Source organism: Scedosporium apiospermum (genome assembly GCF_000732125.1).
Source record: "Scedosporium apiospermum strain IHEM 14462 chromosome Unknown SEQ_SAPIO_0099, whole genome shotgun sequence".
Classification (NCBI taxonomy): Eukaryota; Fungi; Ascomycota; class Sordariomycetes; order Microascales; family Microascaceae; genus Scedosporium; species Scedosporium apiospermum.
In genome coordinates this window covers 1526238-1539204 of record NW_015971800.1, presented here as the reverse complement: position 1 = coordinate 1539204, position 12967 = coordinate 1526238, and the positions used below count along the sequence as shown (strand labels likewise).

At 51.0% G+C, this 12967-nt stretch overlaps 2 protein-coding genes and 1 pseudogene across 2 annotated transcripts; 1 reads left to right on the top strand and 2 right to left on the bottom strand.

The window, feature by feature from the left end:
• Positions 1-582: 582 nt before the first annotated feature.
• SAPIO_CDS5863 lies at positions 583-2727 on the bottom strand (annotated as a pseudogene; the record flags this gene model as incomplete).
• A 4209-nt stretch (positions 2728-6936) lies between these two features.
• On the top strand, positions 6937-7822 carry SAPIO_CDS5862 (uncharacterized protein; the record flags this gene model as incomplete). The annotated part of the gene is made up of 5 exons (XM_016788102.1): positions 6937-7026; positions 7111-7140; positions 7271-7421; positions 7536-7714; positions 7790-7822. The coding sequence occupies 5 exons, from the start codon at positions 6937-6939 to the stop codon at positions 7820-7822; spliced, it is 483 nt and encodes a 160-aa protein (XP_016642418.1).
• Positions 7823-8861: 1039 nt separating this feature from the next.
• On the bottom strand, positions 8862-9797 carry SAPIO_CDS5861 (putative acyltransferase; the record flags this gene model as incomplete). Its single annotated transcript, XM_016788101.1, has 2 exons — positions 8862-9019; positions 9077-9797. 2 exons carry the CDS (start codon positions 9795-9797, stop codon positions 8862-8864), a joined length of 879 nt encoding a protein of 292 aa, XP_016642417.1.
• Positions 9798-12967: the final 3170 nt, after the last annotated feature.

Genomic DNA, 12967 nt, shown 5'->3' with positions numbered 1-12967 from the left:
AGTAGCCGGACGAGGAATAATCCATCCCAGCCCAGCCAGCCAGCCGATACATCACTTGACTTCGAACAGATCGGAATCTTGAGGCTCAACGACGGCACCCCCGGGACACGGCATGATGAATAGTCTAAAAAGTTCCAAAAATTAGACCAGCCATATCCTCGGTATACGTGTCGCGTAGAAGATTTTATAGTCACTAAAGAATAATCAGAGTGTACAAGCAGGCACAGTGAACTAGAATGCGGTATATGAGATCGATATATATATACAGATAGGGACATGTAATGTGCTGCCCCAAAGTATGCCGAAATAGATACAAAGAAAATAATATTTCATGAATGCCGCAGAATATCCCTTATTCCGCCTGATGATTTCCCGCCTGAATTGCCAATCTCAATGTTCTGTGCTCCAGTCCGAATAATAGAAAAGGGACCTGTTCCTTGTGTGTTTAAACGCCAATAGGTGTATGAAAGTTCGTTCTCGTGGCTCATTAGTGGCTTTCGGTAGCCACATTATTCTCTTCCCGTCGAGTCAATCTCTGGCTCTCCTTTTCTCTCACTCACACTCTCTCCATGTCTTCATATCTTAGACGGAGAGGACGTAGTTGCCTCGGTCCGTCTTGCCGGCCATAAGAAGGCCGAGCTCTCTCATCTTGGTTGCGCCCTGTCCAGGGACGGCCTTTCGCTCTTGAACCTGCCCCTTGCGCGCCCGGTTGCAGTATTTCTGGAAGTACTTCTCTTTCCGTCTCTGCCGCTTCTTCTCGAGGCCCTTGACGATGTCGATGGCCCCACGCACATGGTTCTCCGATGAAATAGCCTTAGCCTTCCTGTTTGCTTTCAAGAAGGTGATCATGCCACCGGGACGGGGTAGTGATTTAGTCGCAACTAGATCAACTGGCGCGCAGAGACCGGCAAGTCGGGGTTGCACCCGGGTTGCCGTAGGCGATGCTCGGGATGAAGTAATAGCCCTGGGTGGGGGCGACCTCATGCGACGAGGCGAGTGCCTGTCGAATAATTTGCTCGGAGAGCGCCCACGGACCTTGGGGGGCGGCGAATGATACCTCTTAGGAGATGCGGTAACAGACTTCATCTTCTTGCGAGATGCCCGGTCCTTGTCATGGTGGACATCCTCCATCTCCCAGATATGCTCATCGGTTTCGTCGTGAACAGGGTTGAACAACTCCTCGCCATCGCCGTCCTCGATGTCCGACGTTGGGAAACTAGGGTCGATGTCCTGAGGTATGACGTGCATCTTCTGCGCTTTGACAGCGGCACGGTGAGAGATGTATGCTTCTTCGACTTCGCGGTCCTCATCAAAAGTTCCGCAAACGAAGTCGGTGCTATCAGGAAGCTCAGGCGCCGAAGGGCGGATAGATCCCCGTCTTGTTTTTAACCTCTTGGTCGACTCTAGGCCGCTACGGGAAGCCGTTGATGAGTCGGAGTGATGTTCGGTTGTTGACTGCCGACGTTGGAAGAGGAGGGGGTTCGGAGAAGGCCCGATCGTAAGTTTGACACCGTGATTCCACAGATTCAGATCGTCATCATCGTCCTCGTCAGACTCGGCGAAGCCCGTTTCTTCATCTGTGTGATAGCCATCGTCTCCTTCAACTGAACCGTATTCATCTTCATCCTCGTCGTCATCCTCGTCGTCATCATCGTCGTCATCATCGTCGTCGTCATCTTCATCCTCACCATCCTCGTCCTCGTCTTCATCGTCTTCATCCTCATCGTCCACGTCGTCGTCCTCATCAATTGCATCCTCATTATCCGCGTTCTTATCACCACCATCTTCTTCCTGCTCTGCCTCTTCTTCAGCTTCCTCTGCGATCTTCCGAATATTGTTTTCCTTTGTGAGAGTATCCTTAATTGTGAGGCGCTTTTTAGGAGAAAAGTGTTCCTCCCTGATCCAGTCGTCCTCCTTCGGCTCGTCGTAAGCAGCTTCCGCGGATCGGGTCCGGACCAAGGGCTGCGCCTCGGAAGACTTGACGATGGCCGATTCCTTGGTGGTAGAAGGGCTGAGAGGACGTTGGTTCTTGGAAGGAGAGCTGGGATTCTCTTTGGAAGGTACGGTCGCTGAAGGTACTGGGTTGGGGCAGGTGAATTTGATGCAGGGTTTCCTGGGTGCTTCGGCGTTAATCTTAGTGGTAGGAGCAAATTGTATATGGGGGGGTTTCTGTTCGGCGGGTTTCAAGTCTGGGTGTGCAAGACAAGCAAAGGTGATGCTTTTTCTCCGAGGCGGCTCGTCTGTTTGCTGGTTCGTCGTCCGGCTAGGTAGTCCGCCGAACTGTAGCTTAGGGCCTTGGTGATCGTTATCTTGGAGGCGAAGAATGGGCATCTCGGGTGGAGGAGGGCTTGGTGTGTCGGCCCTAGATGGGCTCGTCAGGCCCGTGTCACTAGTAAGGTCAACTGTGGAGGCCAGGCTGATATTACTCGTCATGGAGCGCCGGCGCTGACGAGATTGTACGCTCGGCTTAGTATCGACGACAGTGTCTTCGTCTGGCTGACTCAAGAGAGCTTTCGTCAGTAGGGAGGACTGCCGGTCAGACTGCTTGCGGACTGATGTCTTCTTAAAGTCTCCGGGAGCAAGCGTATGCTTGTTCCCGAGACTACAGTCGGGCGGCTCGTCGACGTCGGCGCCGGCCTCCTCGTCGACTATCGGAGGGACGTTGGCCGAGCGTGATGACCAAGTCATGGCCTGGGAGGCAGAGGATGACAGTCTTTCCGCGTCCATCGTGCCGCGATGTAAGAACGCAATAGGCTTAAGCAAAGTGCCGTGAGTCTGGGGTTATAGAAGAAAAATGTGGGGCAACGAGCTCGGTGAAGCGGGTTAGTCTTAGACGCGATCGGCGAGCTCGATTCCTGGGTGTGGTGGAGCCGAGTTTCTGAGATGGTTGAAAAAAAAAAGTTTTCCTCTTTCGCAACGATAGGAAATTGTTTGGATGAACCGATCGTGATAGATTTCGTTTGCCAGGCTCCGGAATCGAAGTAGATGTGTCCCTAGGGACCCCTTGGCTATAATATAAGGAGCATCGTGCGATGTAAGCGGGGTTTTCGAGAAGGCGTGTGTATGGCTGATGAGAATAGTACGCAAGCGATAGATCCGACAGGGAGCAGTTATTCCTCGGTGAGAATGACGCTTATACGCCCTGTTTCCTCTCTGAGTCAAAGGTGACTGCGGCTTGCCAAGCGAAAGGAAGCGTTACGCCTTTGCTGATGGAAAGATTAAGGTGTTGGCCTGCAGTGGACGGCTCAGCTGGTCAACGCTGGTGGCGCAGTGGAAGGGAAGGTCCAAGTGGGTTGGTCAAGCGAGGAGAGTTGATGAAAGTTATGGTCCGTCTTCTTCACGATGTGGCGTGAGTAGACAGGAAGGAAACGGTATTTTAGAGTTCGAGAGAACTTCTTATTGGGACGCCCAAAAGGCAAAGAGTGTTTATGAGAGTATGCTGGATTTCTGGAAAGAGGGCGTTGGGCGGTAGCAACAGGGATACAATAATACTCGAACGTTGGAAGTGGGGAAAGCGGTTTGATTGTGCATGTAGGGATGGATCAATGTGGAAGTGTGGGTTCGTGGGCGTGTCTTGGTATGTAGGGGGGAAAGATGGGCATGGGCGTGGACATGAAGTCTGCATGGGCATTAAGTGGGCTTGGGAGGAGGGTTGATGGATCAACCATTTCATCAAAGACCATCATCAAATCAAGGAATCTGGAAATGGGGCGAAAGAAGTACAAGCTACCAGTAAAAATTCAGATCATAGTGACACCCTGACAAGATTTGGAGGGAAATTCCAGGCGGTGTCCACGGTCTCCAGGAAATTCGCGCTCAACGTCAAATAGGATTTGAGCTTCGGGTGACTTGGGACAGTGGGTTACTTTTCTTATTTCCACAGTGTCTTTTAGTGCGTAATACTTCGTACTGCCAAATGGACTGGACTGGCTTGGGGCTGGGCACCACAAGTTCGTTTCAGCGCGTGTGATACGCCGGCGCGAATGAGAACAGGACAAGGCGTGGTCCAACCAAGCCCAAGCCAAGCAATCGAAGTCCGGCGTCAATCAAGCTTGGCCGAGAGAGGCCTAAGTGAAACTATGAAGTACAGGTAATAATACATTGCTGTTTTACGAAGACAACAACCCGGGAAGTGAGGTTTTGCCTTGATCTAGTCTTTTGCTGAGCCAACTGGTTTTTTTTTTTTTCTTTTTTGTGCCTTGTTTTCTTCTCTTTCCCAGTGGTATACAGTGATGGGGCAAACTGAATTGATACGGATCAATAATACAAGTGTGAAGGTGCCACCAGGCAAAGTGCAGTCCGATTTCAGGCCCGGCCTGGCCAATCCAATCTCAAGCAACGCCCGCTAATGCGTGCTGGCGGTCAGGAAAAGCCCGAGCCCTATCGTCAGCGACCACAGTGGCTAGCTTCGGCGGTGTACGGCTCAGTACCCACTGTAACTCACTGCCGGTTACCCCTGTGGTCATCTCGGAATCCGCTTGGCTCGGCCTGTTTCGAAGTCATCATGCCCTCATGTCCTTAGCGGATGTACTTCATACCACCCGGACCATTCTCGTCGAACATTTGATCAGGAGGTGGGGGCGACATCCGTGCAAATTTGCTGTCGGCTGGACGCTGCGAGATCTTTTTTAGCGTTGACTGCTGGACTATGGGCTAAATTTGATTAGACTCGCCCCCATCGTTGACGAACGAAGTACCACACCAGACATTTCCGCTGCTCTAGCCGGCCCCCAGAGTGTTCTCTCCAAACGCGCTTACTCGAATATTTACTGATGATTACACTAAAGAAGCATGGAGCGAATGTCAACAAAGAAAACCGGCCTCGGGATGAGTCCACTGTGGATTTGGCTCCTTTCTTGCCGGCTACGAACTCGGGACCTTGATTGATGCTATCCTCCCCTCCCACTCCACCAGGCACAAGTCAAAGGTCTCGGCGACGTACGAAGCAAGAGTGAAATGTTGATGTGTTTGGCATTCATTGCCATTTATGGTTCGGCCAGGAACCAATGCCGAGATTCATCCTAACCCCAAACTCGTATCGATAACATTTGAAGCGGAAAAGATTCAGCTACAACGCCCTCTTTCCCACCCTAGGCACGATTTAACCAGAGACATGTTGGATTCAAGTATTACGAGATTGAATTAAATCCGCCATTGCATGGATCAGCGAGCTTAAGAGCCCCCTTCGTCATGACGGAGGGGTCTTGCATGGGGCAAATATGCACCAGGAGCGGAGCGGAGATGCATAAAACAATAGCCGATCGGAAAGATTGCAGGAAGACCCTTTGTTTCAATGAGTGAATTTGTTCCAAACTCAAAGCAAGGAATCTGCAACCCACGTCACCAGACCCTACTTTTTCGTACCCTACCCCCACATCTCCGAACAACCTCCCTCCCTCAGCTTCCTGATCGCCGAAGATTCAGGCTGGAAGTTGGTTGTCCAACTTTTGTGTCCCAAGAGACACCTCCTCGATTCTCGTCGCATCGCTTATCGTTAATCGTCGACCATGGGGAACATTATGTGGGGAGAGAGTACATAGCATGGGATATTCCCCGAGATGACAAGAGGGTGGTCGTCGTATAAAGTCGGAGCCAGACGCTTTGGATGGGTGGGATCTCCATCTGCCTTGTGGCATCTAGCAATCTAGTATTGCACCATAAAATGATTTTATCGCACTTCCTTCGTACGAAGGGGGCGCAATTTTGCGGGGTGAGAGGCTCTTCCCATGTTCCCGATCGATGAACTCATCCGACGATGTTGCCGTGAGCCATTGAGACGATTTTTGAGCTCAACTCTGGTCGAAGTTGCATCAAAACACCCCTCCCCCTCCCCCTTCGCCCATAGACAGTGAGCGAATCCCCGGTCTGTCCTACGTGATAGATTTCTGTGATTTGTCGCGAGCGTCGCAGAACGCCGCGCAGCACATGCTAAGGGTGGTGGAAGAGAGCCCAAGCTACTGGTCTCCTCTCACACCCTGGCTTCACTATGCAGAGAGCTCAGACTAAAATGAGCTGCGACTGACGCGAATGTGCTCAGAATCGGCACGAGAACTTACTCGACTCCACCACTGAGAGCCAGGCTGGAGTCGCCGATGACATGCTCCCTCTGCCCGGTGTGCTACTAACCTGTTGATGCTTCTTGTTTTTTTATTATTTCCTTTCCCCTCGCCTAGAGATGGCGGAAGGCACATGGACATCAACGTGCAGACACCAGCCAGAGATCATCGGCAAGAAGGTATTAGCTCGTAAATCCGGCCGGATTCTTGATGTAAGCTTGCTTCGCTCAAGTGTGCTCCTCGGTCTACGAAGTAGAGGTAGGTGAAGCCGGTGGAAGCAGTGCGCAGCCTTCTCAAGAACCCCGCTTCTATGTCGGGAGAGAGAAGGGCACCTTTATTTGCTCAAAGGAAGAGGAGAGCATCTGAAATAAGCAAACAAAACAGACAGGACACAAATTTATTCTTGTGGGAGGATGAGGACGATGGAGAGCGAGGAGACAAGAGCGAGGAGACAGAAGCGACGTCATTGAATGTCCCAAGCTCCTCAGATTCCGTCTTGGCGGGGCCTGATCTGTGCATTGTGCATTCCTCCTTGTCCAGTCCAACCTGAGAATAATTACTAGTGCAGCGTCTCAGTGGAGGTTCGGCAGACACACCCAGGTGGCAACAGCAGCCAGGCTGCCAGCAGACAAAATGGCTGCTGACAGAGTCACAAATCGTCAAATGCATGGACCCGCTATATACATAAACGCATCCCAAGGCTCGATTTAGTCTCCCGTGACATTCCACGTGAGTCCCTCTTAGCTAAGCCGCATTCGGATTGGCCAAACCTCAAAATGTTGCCGACACAACGACCGATCAAGATCCGTACGAGATTGAAGCTGCTCAAGCAACCAAAACCTCGCCATCAATCGCGCCTCTCCCCCCTCATCAGCCCGTCATGAACTCCCTCCGCTTCGCCCGCACGGCTCTTAGAGCTCGCCCTGCTGCGCTCCGCGTCCCCCTCCAGAGGAGAACCTACGCCGAGGCCGTCTCGGACAAGGCAAGCCATTCGACCCCGTGCATCGATTGAATCCCTCGGCTGACAAGGATTTTTTTTTCCACAACGTTGCAGATCAAGCTCAGCTTCTCGCTCCCTCACCAGGTACGAATTATATCCAATTGAATCGATTCGCGACGATTTTCGAAGATGATGGAGATTTTATCGGAGGATTGGCGCGTTTTGATGGGATTTGGGTGACCAAGAAGCTAATTGCCGCAAAATCAATTCACAGTCCCTCTACAAGTCCCAGGAGGTCGTCCAGGTCAACATCCCCGCGGAATCCGGTGAGATGGGTGTCCTCGCGAACCACGTTCCCGTTATCGAGCAGCTCAAGGCCGGTGTTGTCGAGGTCGTTGAGGAGAGTGGCAGCAAGCAGTTCTTCCGTATGCGAAACCAATCCTCCACCATCTCCTTCCTTTTCCCCGGTTTTTATCGATCCTCCTTACCAACCGAGACCGGATTGAATAGACGAGAAGGGATACTAACTTGGGAATTAGTCTCCGGTGGATTCGCTGTTGTTCAGCCCAACTCCGTCCTCAGCATCAACGCCGTCGAGGCTTACCCCCTGGAGGACTTCAGCGCCGATGCCGTCCGCGCTCAGATCTCCGAGGCTCAGAAGATTGCCAACGGCAGCGGAAGCGCGCAGGATGTCGCTGAGGCCAAGATTGAACTTGAGGTATGCTTTCCGCTGTCGCCGAGGCTCATTCCCTTTGCTCTGATTTGAATATCGCTAACGCGGGTTCTATCATAGGTTCTCGAGAGCCTCCAGGCTGCCCTTAAATAGGCGCGTGTAGATTGGAATGGGGTAATAGAGAAATAAGGAAATAAAGCACTGTACATCTACGAATTCATATCCTTCTTTCCCTAGCTTCCGAATATACCTGATTTTCAAAAGTGTAACTTTTTGCCATACGGAGCAACACCTGCTTTTATCAATGCTTCGGAGTCCGTTCGTAATCTCCTTGTGTATGGAGAATGTTAACACCCCGACCCAAGTCTGCGCGGCTCCAATCCTCAGTTCGACTAGACGCAATGCAGCATACCCGTGCAAGATAGGACTACTTGCCGACACCCACTGATGGACGAAGGACAAAGCGCCGCCACTGGTCACAATATGCCAGACCGCCAGAAAGCCATCAAGTAAACATCAGAGCTATTGTGGATCATCTATTGCAACGCTCGAGGGGATCACACGAAAGAACACCATTCAAGACCCATAACATCCGATTCTCATGTACATTTCCCACATAAAACGCTCGCCAACAAAGCCGGGGACGACAACCGAAAAAAGAAGTTCTAGCTACCCAAACAAGCAAACAAGAGTTACTCTAGATGGCCGGATTGGATAATACCCAAATCTCGTATGATCTAAATCCAGAAAGAAATGGGAGGGGAAATCTAAGGCAAGCACAACTGGCGGCGTCTGAAACAAGAGACAGTTTTTTTAGAAGATAGGGAGAGAGGAATACAAGCAATGCAACTGTGTTCCGCTATGCTGCCTTCTATCGGGGTATTTAGGTGCATATGCGTATTTCCCATAAAGACGATGACAGACGTGAGATCAGACAAGAAAAAAAAAATAAAGAAAAATGGGTAGATGTTACTTTTTTCCCTCCTCGCTCGGTATCCCTCCGGGTATAGTTGAGGTGCCCCCTCAAAAAGTTGCGAGATTCGCACCTGCTGACTTTAGCCAACAGCACAGAGCAGGGCATCTAGACTTTAGCTGGCAGAGTGAGCCTTTCAATCACCCTCTTGAAATGCCGTTGGCTCGCCACAATGATAAGAAGATCATCCGTAAGCGTCGGCTAGACGCCGTGGTGTCTTCATTTCGAAGCAGCAGCAACTTTCATCGCGGCAGGAACAGTTCCCTTGGCCTCGGCTGAGAGAGTAATAAGCTCCTCAAGCATCTTCTCACGAGTCTTTGTCGCCAAGTCCTCGACATCAGCAGACGTAAGACCCTTAGTCGGGATAGGCGCCAAAACTAACATCAGGTGTCAGTAAGATGTGTGTTTCAACAACGATATAGCGGAAAGTGTACCTTTGACGGGAATCTTGCCAGACCTGAAAACAAGTCCCTTGATCGAAAAAATGTGACTGTAGTTAGCCACAACACAGGGCACAATGGGGGCCCCTGCCTCGACGGCGAGGTGGAAAGCGCCCTTCTTGAAAGGAAGCAGCATAGGTTCGCTACTATAACTCCTCGTGCCCTCGGGGAAAACGTAAACACTCTGATTCCTCCTAGCGATCTCCTGACCGGCACCCTTCAAGGCCTGCCTGGCATCCTTTGCATTTCCCCGGTCGATGAAGATGGTCTTGCTAAGGGCCATGAACCAGCCGAGGAAAGGAATCTTCTTCAAGGACGCCTTGGCCGTCACGGTGCAGTTGCGCGGGAACATGCACCCGAGCATCAGCACGTCGAGCTCGGTCTGGTGGTTTCCGACCACGACGGCCGGGCGGGTGTTATCCAGCACTCCGTGCGGGTCGATGATTTCAAAGGTGACGCCGGTAGTCAGGTACATGGCGTACTTGAAAACGCGGCCGGCAGCCCACTGCGAGCTCCCAGCGATACCGAAGAGGCGGAAGACGATGCATATGAGGAGACCCATGCACGAGGCGATCAGCAAGCAGAGATAGCCGGTGAGAGCGCGGGCCACGAAGGCCGCTTTAGGCACGACGAAGGATACCATGTAGAGAGCGGCGACGAGCACGGCAGCACCGAGCCAGAAGGTGGTGAGGTAGGAGACGAGGCGGTCCCACATTTTGAAGTGAGTTGGCTGGCGGTATAAAAGTGGGAGGCGGTGAGAGGGAGGGGAGATAAGAATTATAAAAAGTAAAGAGGACTAATAAAAAGGGATTATACGCTAACAAGAGACGTATAAGAATATAAAAGGCCGGGCGCCAAACACTATCTCGATTGAGGGTGAAGGCGGATCTAAGAGAGCCAAGGCTACCTGGCTGCGCATCTGCCGTGAAGAAAGTTTGGCAGTAAGAGCTGCAGCAACCCTAGCCGCCCTTTTGCCAGACTAGACTGCAGGCTAATACTTGGAAGATGCTGCGAGGAAGGTTTTTGCGCAAGGCTACTACTACTGAATGGAATAAACCTCGAGATGATGAGTGAGAGGGAAAAATTCCGAGTGGTTCTAGTCAGGGCAACAGGGTCTTGAAGGCGGGCGAAAGAGGCAGGCGGCGAGAGCGGAGCGAGATTTTAAGTTTCTGGCTGGGTGGACCGAGGCCTGAGGCTTGTGATAATCTGGAAAGCTTGAGGAGTGCACGCTAATCGCAAAAATTACACTCCAACTCCAATGGACGTGAGTCGTGCAAATGGGTGCAAATAGACGCAAAACTGGTCAGGCGCGAGTGGATGGAGGGATCAATTGATGACCTCACGGCAAAGGCAGGTGCAATTGATTGATTTCGGAGGCCGACTGGTTCTGTTGAGACACCACATTTTCAGTGTACTTCGGAGACAATGGACAGACAATGGATGGACACTCGCAGTTGTGGGGGCGCAGTTGGAGCCTTGGAACGGCACTAAAATTTCTGTCCTCGAGCTCCGAGTTCCTTCTAAAAGTTACTCAAAGAATATAGACTTCAGGTGCTCATACAGAGAGCTCTTTGGGGCAATTGGAGTGTCAACTGTTGTTAAAAATAGATGCTACTCGTCGATTTCATCAAGTTGACTCGATACATATAAATCATTCCACTCCCAGAGAAACATCCACAATCGCAACAAGCGTCAAGATGGAGATTCCATTGAGGGACCAAGCAGCGCATCGTCATCTTCACATGCGAAATGTGTCCAGGGTTGAGCGCGGTACCCAAAGAGAGATGAGAAGTACCGTGGGGTTGTGGAGAATTTGCTCCCACAGTTGCAACGCAAGAAAAAAAAAATGTTGGGGTATTAATAAACTGCGAAGTGTTTGGTACCTTGTACAATTGATTTGATGCTTCCGCGATCACGGAATACAAAGTACCGCGGCGACTTGAGTGACGGGAAGGGGTTTCATTGCAGCCACTCCTGGAAGCCAACCCGACATTGGAATTCGTTGCACAAATTTAGGAACGACCGCTCTGCGCACCCATGAGAGTCAAGGTCTTTGTCTAATAAGCAACACTCGAAACGTTGTAGCCTGAAAATGGGAATGAAACGGATTAAAAATTTGATGTTGAGAGTTCAAGGGGGCGAGGAAACTATGAGCAGAAGCGTTGAAGTCGATTCAATCCGAGGTTTAGCAGATTGGTCACCTAACAGGTTTACTAGCCAACAACATCTGATGCCTTACCCAAGCCACGCCGACACGCCCACGCCTTATCATTGCAAGTCCCCGGTGCCCACGGTGGAAGTGCGCGGATTCGACTGGCTCCCTTAATCGGGAACAATGACGCAGTGGGCCATACGAAGTTTAGACGGAAACATGTTGTTCCAATGCTGGGAAGCCAGGAAGGTTCATTTCTTATTTCTTATTTCTCCTCCTCCGGATACGAGTCAAACGCGTTCGACAATTTCCTCATCATCAGCTCAAGTTATCATAGTTCTCAGAAGCCCAGTATCGCATTCCTTTCTAGTCTGTTATTTGATTGTTTAATACATTCCTTTCGCCATCACGTTTTATGCCGTATGACTCGGGCCCTGAAGTCATTCCCGCTTAATTATCTGAGGTAGCGTCTTCCAGAGACACTTACACGCAAGGGACTTCTATTGTGTGCTTCGCCATTTTTTCCCATCCGATGTCTGTCAGTCCTTGCTGGCGTTCTACGACAGCTTCTTAAGAAATGTTCCACACCATTTACCACCTTCATTCTTTATATATATATCTATCTAATATGTACGTGATGTGTGGGCAAGCTGCACTTACCCGCTTCACCACTCATACCGAGTATACCAGCGAAGGCCCTCCTATGGCGGAATACTTCACTTTTCAAGCACTTCGGGAACTTCTCGTAGGCGGGAGAGATGTTTGTATATGCTTGTAAACCGAGACTTCGACTTGAGGAAGAAACAGAGTACTTCTTCCGCCAAGCTCGGCCTGACTTCTTCTTAAATACTAAACTGTCTTCCCAGGATCTTCCCTTAAGAGATCTCCCAGACTACTCTCCATGTTTAACCTTGGATCCATCCCTTCTTTCCTCTGGCCTGCGGGGCTGTTCCGGCTTACTGGAGAACTCCCGTTTCCCGGCTCAGTGGTTCTTCTTTTCGCTCCAAATGTCAGCCCCCAGGTCTCTCCTATGCGTCTCCTCACAGCTACAGTCCTCAGGCGACGTGAGTTAGATATACCCTGTGTCAACGGCGGCATCTACCAGAGCATAGCTGCGAAGAAGTTCCCGAAGCAGAAAGATGATCACTTCAAGGTTGAGTCTTCGTCTTTATAGCCCCACACTCGAATAGTACAAATTGGACATCCGTTTTCCTCCTTGCTGTCGACATAAATTTGTTGCACATGATTTCGAGAATCCTCCCGCTTAAACGATCGCGCTTTGCTTGGCGGGCCGTACGCTGGAAATCCCCGTTGAAGCGTATCGTAGTGGATGTGCCTGTCGACGGTGGCGGCCACATTGTCGCTATATTCCTTCCTCTCAAAGATTGGGCCGCAGGGTTGGTAGCGAAAGAATGGACGACAACTGTTGTGGATCGTGGGCTTAGCCCCGGTGACGGAAGCGCAGCCGAAATAAATTGGAATTACCCTAGAGAAGGGCTACGAAGTACTTCGTGTCGCACAGCCGATTCCGCAGTGGGCTTTTCTCGTTCCGGTTTTCAGCGTCGGTATTTTCAGCACACTGATCTGATTGATAAGATTGATAACTTCGTTTGGGCATGATCCCCGGTCGTCAGGTGTGAGCGGATTGGACGGCCTGAGATGTCGGTGCTGGCTAGCTCGATTCGCGACGGGTGACCCCCTGCATTAGGACGATTATTGATCCTCATCGGTCC